The 6,071-nt window shown below is 49.0% G+C and overlaps 1 protein-coding gene across 1 annotated transcript; it reads right to left on the bottom strand.

Annotated features, from left to right (window-relative positions):
• Positions 1-887: 887 nt before the first annotated feature.
• Rtp1 (receptor transporter protein 1) lies at positions 888-5,722 on the bottom strand. Its single transcript, XM_021185513.1, has 2 exons — positions 5,411-5,722; positions 888-3,713 (listed from the first exon to the last, which is right to left on the bottom strand). Exons 1-2 carry the CDS (start codon positions 5,680-5,682, stop codon positions 3,194-3,196), a joined length of 792 nt encoding a protein of 263 aa, XP_021041172.1. The 5' UTR covers positions 5,683-5,722; the 3' UTR covers positions 888-3,193.
• Between the last annotated feature and the right edge of the window lie 349 nt (positions 5,723-6,071).

The following is a 6,071-nucleotide window of genomic DNA, read 5'->3' as shown; positions in this document are numbered from 1 at the left end:
GAAGAAGAAGAAGAAGAAGAAGGAGGAGGAGGAGGAGGAGGAAGAGGAGGAGGAGGAGGGAGAGGAAGAGAGTACAGGAAAATAGCCAGAAATGGAGTGTGAGGTGCAGATGCAGGTAGTGGCGTAAAATAGCATGACAAGGAAGGCCTGACCAAGGGTGACACTCACAGAAGACTTGAGGGAGGTCAGAGAATGAGCCAGGAGCCTTTCTGGAGAGCATTCATGGTAGAGGGAATGGGGATCAGGCCCTAGGGAAGAGGATTTCCAGCATGTATAAAGAACAGCACAGAAGCCAGTGTAGCCTCTGAAGGAAGGGTGCTAAAAGGGGTTATAAGACTATTAGAGCCATGCTCTCTCTGGCTTTTATAGAGTGGGGAAGGGAGCAGAGGGGTAGCAGAGCCTCACTCGGATTAAAAGGATGCCCTAGCTGCAGTGCTGAGAAAGACCCAGGTTAGGAAAAGGAAGGAGCCTTCCCTGTGCCCTTTCACTTGTGAACTGGTAACTGCAAAACACCAATCCTTTGGAGGAGACCCCAAAAGAAGCAGGCTTCTTTACCAGGCAGAGCTAGCCCAAGGCGGTATGGGCTGCCTTGACCAGTGATGATCTCTCTGTCATCCAGGGTGCTTGGAAACAGGCTGGGTAGCCCAGCACTGGGACATGTGAAGGACCAGGCTTCACAAGGATGAGACAAGGAAAGAACTAGAGATATTTTAGCCCCCAAGTTAGGCCACCTGAGGTAGAGACAAAATGAGGCACTGAACGTCCCAAGGGCAACCAATCCAGAGTTACAACAGAACCCACAGCTTCCAGGCCTGGAGAGCTCAGCACCGCTTGTCTAAATCCATGTTAGCATCTTAAACAAACCAACCCTGTCCTCTAAGTGCTTTGGTTTAAATAGTTTATTTGGGGTTAATGGGTACAAGATCTAGGAAATTAGGTGGTCCTATGAAAAAGGGGACTATACATATTTTCACGAGCAAACAGTACACAGAAGCAAAGATGAGGCTGGCGATAGCCTAGCTGTTGATTCACTTAGTCATTCAACAAAATCTTCCTGAGCTCTTGCTCTGTGCTCAATAGAGGTAAAATACAATCCAGGGAGTCTGTGCTGGCTGGAATTTACATTCTAATCGGGAGTATCTCTGATACTAAGAGATTACAGCGGGTCAGATGTGTAGGCATTCTAGCAAGGCAAGAAAGTCTCAGTAATGGAGACCAGAGAGCAGGGTAACGCCCTTGTCACAACGGATCTCCATGGTGGGAAAGGAGAAGGAGCACTGTACTCCCAGGTAACGGGATGAGAGGGAAGGCAACTGAGGAGGGAAAGTGAGCCCTAGAGTTTTGAGAAAGCCAGGGAGATTCATCAGAGGAGATTGCCAGGCATCGTTTATAAACTGGATGCAAATGAAGCTGCCCCTTTCATTGACGTATTACACCAGGCAGCAGCAGAGGTTTGCTCTAACTCGGATGTTTAGGTCACTACTATTGCTTTAAAAGCTCCCAGGGTTCCTAACATACAGCCAAGGCTGAGAAGCCCTGAAATGAGCAGATGACTCTGACAGTCTCAACCTGGCTCATGGTGCCTACTGTATGGACCCAGATCAGAACTTACTAGAGAGTGGTGCCCAGGATGTGTGGCTGACTAAAGAAATTAATACTGCGAAGGAAGAAGTCACAGCTGGTTGCTACTGTCATGGTGACACTTGCTTGCCTTGTGCTGATTTTCTTGGCCCAGCACAGTAGCTAGACAGAGTCTCGGTAAGAGAGAAGACAGGATACTGAGAGGGGACACTAACGGCCCAATGGATGTCAAGGACCATGTGGGGAATCTCAATGGTGCATTAATGACACCCTGAAGGTCTTTATGTATGCCACCTTTATGTAAGTAGCTTCCCTATCTCCCACACTACAGACATTATGACTTTCTATAGACCTGGCTGGAGGACAGGAAGTTGGTTACTAACACAGACAGTGAACAAGGGCAGCGTGGGGGAGCATCCCCATTCCCGGCCCTTCACCTCTCCCCACCAGCCTTACTCCCTGTTATCAGGCTGTCTCCAATCCCGTGGCTGCAAACCGTAATGTACCCCATTTTGAAAGGATGTGAGCTTCTAGGCACTCTCTACCAACAGTTATTTGTACCAAAGTTATTTGTATAGTTAATGCATCCTCTATCACTGTGGTCCAGGTAGAAAGCCAATGTGGAAAACAGTCTTCTACCCTTTCAGCAAAGTCACAGGTGACCAGGCCCCTGTTCCCCGTTTGAGACACAAGTAACCTGACAGTCTGAACCCTGAAAGCTCTCCACTAGAACGGGGAGTCATTATTCTATGTGGTTTCCTCTCAAACCTCTCTAAATTGTGCCACTTCACACGCACTGAGTGTGAGGCCTCACCCTGTGACTCTACCTTAACTGTCACCCCTTTATCAAGCCGGCAGACCTTAGGATCCACCTGAAGGACAAGATGCCAGAAGCTTCCAGTCTGGGGAACGCATGCACACTGCAGTGGAGCCAGTGACCCAGTGGCCCTACCTCTTTGCCTTCAGGAGAAACTTCTGTGTGTGCCCGAGGCAGGCTCATATTGAAGGCAAAGAGGTTCTTTAAAGCTCCAGCTAGATGCTATGGTTAATAATGAGGACAGGGTGAAAATACCAAGAGAGCAAAGTCAAGTAAGTTAAGATCTTTAGAGATAACCTAGTCCTTTAATTTCCAAGCTTGTTTTCTTTTTAAGCATATATATATGCATATAATGTATGCAAGCTTGTATATATACATATATGTGTATATATGTACACATATATATTGTATGTATATTTACACATATATTGTATATATGTATATATAAAAGTCCTACATGGAACACCATGGAAAGTAGTTCTCTTCTGATTACAACAAGGGAAAAGGCAGAAGTTGGGGGTGGGGGCCGATATTGGGTTAGGAGAAAGCAACTCACTCATTGGCTACTTCCCAAATCATACATTCCTGAGATACCTAGAAGGACTTCGGAACCCCGGGTTTCTTTTGAGAAATCAACCGTCCAGCCCAGACACTTAATTCTACAGATAGGGAAACAAAAGGGATAAATATTCAGAGTTCCCACCGAATCAATAACTGCATCACATTAAAATGTGACCCGTTCCCAAGCCAGGTCTCACCTCACCCCTTCCCACCAACTGACTCCGCACCCCAAGCTTAGACAGAAGTACGGAAGGAGAATTGCAGGTAGATGATGAGCATCAGAACCGTGGCCCAAAATAAGCACCAGGGAATGGAGCAGAAGTTGCAGCCTGAGCCTGCTTCGGCCTGCGGTTTGGTGGGGCTGGGAGCACGGGAGAAGGTGTAGGTGGTCGCCTCCTCCTCCAGCAGCTTCTCACTGGGCTTCCAGTGCACGATGCCTTCCTGGCAGGCCTCGCAGAACTCTCCGCGGTGTCGCCGGTTGTCCTGCCGGCTGGCCACGTGGATGCGGTAGTGGCCACCACGCTCCCCGTAGCACTGCTCTCGCAAACTGGTGATGAGGTTGTCCACCAGGCTTTCGATGTTCTCCTCCAGCATGCTGGACTCATCCAGCCGTGCTGTACCGCACTCGTAGCAGAGCTGCTTGAACACACGCATGCGCACCGAACCAGCGCGCTGAGCCTTGTCCAGGTACATGTGGAAGAGGATGACTACATGGGGCGACTGCCAGGTGTGCCAGCACCAGGAACAGTGGAACCTGCCAGCGGTGGAAAGAGAAAGAAGAGAGGGTCATGTGGAGGGAGGAAACAGGCCAGGAAAGGGTGAGGAGATGTGGATGCTGACAAAAACAGAGCCCGGAGGTAGGGCGGTGTGTTGACAGTCCCTAGGGTCCATTAGTTTCCCCAGGACGCCATCCTCCTTGCTCTGTGTGAGTGCCCAAGGGACAAGAGCAGTCTCCCAGACTTGCCATCGGGCATCTAGTAATGGTTTGCTCCCTATTGCTTTCCAGAGTCCGAGTCTCCCTTCAGCCTGGTTCCTTCAGGCCTTGTCCCTCATCCCAATTCTGATGAATTCATTCTTGTCTATAAAATGCTCTGGGTACATTAAGTGAGCCCTCTCTGCCTATACTGTGTCGAAGTCCAATAGCAAATCTGAGTTTTGCAGGCTAAGAGATACACAAGCCTATCTGTCAACACTGAACAGCACTGGCCCAGAGCTAATGCATTCCCACGTCTAGGAAATGGAGGCACTGTGAGACCAACATGAACCACCTTCCCCCAGGGGCCAGAATCTCCCACTGACTGAGGCCAGCAGGGAATCACAAGTCAGTGACCAAGTCCGAGCTAGCCACAAATCCTGCCCACCCTACCCTACGAGAACCTCCGGGAAGCAGCACCCTCCTACCATCTGATCCAGGCGCCCCACGTTTTCATTTTAGCCATTGGGTTTATTCACATATTTAGCAGCTATTTCCTTCACTCAGGCCATGTCAGAACTGTAGGGGCCACAGAAATCACCTATCGTTCATTTTGGTTCAAGACACAGCATAAGAGCCCTTGGTGTACACACATCTACTGAGAGTCAGAATCAGCGTCCAGCAATGCTGGCAGGAGACGACTTGAGAATGAGCCAAGCTAAGCAGGGAGGCCTTCGAGTTTAACCCAGACACCTGCACTACCTTTCTGCTCTCACTCAGGCCTCCAAAGTAAAGTCTTAACATAAACCCATCAACTGGACCCACGGACTATAATGTAGCTATTCTCGGGTATCTTTGTACCTACAAATCACGTGGGAGCCTTCTAAAATTTGGGTACTTAGCTGAATCTGGAAGGGGTCCAATACTCAGCAGCCATAACAAATTCTAGATAACTGTCACTGCCATTCATCCCTGGAGCAGAAGGTGAAGCTCTAGGATAGCCCTTCATTCAGCAAGTGAACAAAGCATAACCCAGAGAGGGGGATGGATTGCTCAAGAGTCATGGAGACACCACAGAGTTAGTTTCTACACATGGCTCGTGTGTTCACTGTTTTAAACCAAATGGGGCTGAACTAACCAGAATTAACCAGTAAACATCCCCAATACAAGAGCACAAATTCCCTTGAACCTAAGCCTCTCTTCTCTCTGTTCACAGCTACTCTTAAAGAAGACATCATTGAAATTTAAAAACGTGTAAGCTGTCAAGAGTCAGAAACTCATAAGTATGATCCACCTCTTTATTTGCCAAGTGAAAAAGCCACAAGAAGAGAAGTTCTCCTGCGATCAGCAGAAAGCCTAGACTCACACTGAGGGTCCCCACCCCCTTTGAGGGACTACCTGTCTTCTAGTTTACCTTGGTCTAACAGTGAGACTTAAGCAAGCATGGGTTCTGTATGTCCTCTCTCTTTAGAAGATGCCCCAGGACTAAGTAAGGTTCCAGAGGCTACCTTCAGGCTCCTTAGTGCTGGGCTACTCACCTGCCTGAGGCATGAAGTTCCAGGTACTGCTTCCAGCCAGGGGCCAACACATTGTGCTTGAGGTTGGGGTCTATGATGAAGTCCCAGCTGTCCGCTGGCTTCACCTCCTCCATCTTCTCGTAGAAGACCTTCTTCCACTCACCTGTGGTCACACTCTTACACATGTCTTCGTCAGTGGGAAGAGGGGGCAAATTACACTTTATAGAGAATGTGGGGAAAGAGGGTAAGTGTAGGGCAGGGCAGCGCAGTCTCCACGGTCTAAAAATCCTCATCAGCAGGATCAGGAGAAAGCAGGACCCAGCTCCCTCCTTTGTCCGCAGTGGAACCTATCTCCAAGGCAACCAGGCAGAGTGCCAGGAGACACAACCTGGGGAGAAGAGTCTCTGGAAGGGTATTCCAGAGCCCTGATTGCAGTCTACAGAAGCAAGGTTTAGGAGGCTAAATGATCCAAGACAGGTTGGGGGCCTGACAAAAGGCTAGACTTCAGACCATTTCACCTTGGCCTGCAACAGCATGGCAAAGTAAGGACTTAAGAGCTGGCTCAATTTTACCTTGCTGTACCCTGGAGGCATCATCAGCACCTGGCTGCTATGGTAACCACTATGCCTTAGGGAGCCAAGGAGAAATAAGGGATGGGAAGATGTACACTTGTTAGTAGGTA

This window comes from Mus caroli, chromosome 16 (assembly GCF_900094665.2).
Source record: "Mus caroli chromosome 16, CAROLI_EIJ_v1.1, whole genome shotgun sequence".
NCBI lineage: Eukaryota > Metazoa > Chordata > Mammalia > Rodentia > Muridae > Mus > Mus caroli.
This window is presented reverse-complemented; position numbering and strand designations above follow the sequence as displayed.

Bases quoted from the DNA above. Each gene is read 5' to 3' on its own strand.
- Rtp1 (XM_021185513.1), bottom strand. From the start codon at position 5,682: ATGAGGATTTTTAGACCGTGGAGACTGCGCTGCCCTGCCCTACACTTA. The intron at 3,714-5,410 runs GTGAGTAGCCCA...CACCGCTGGCAG, and splicing joins GAACTTCATGCCTCAGGCAG to GTTCCACTGTTCCTGGTGCT.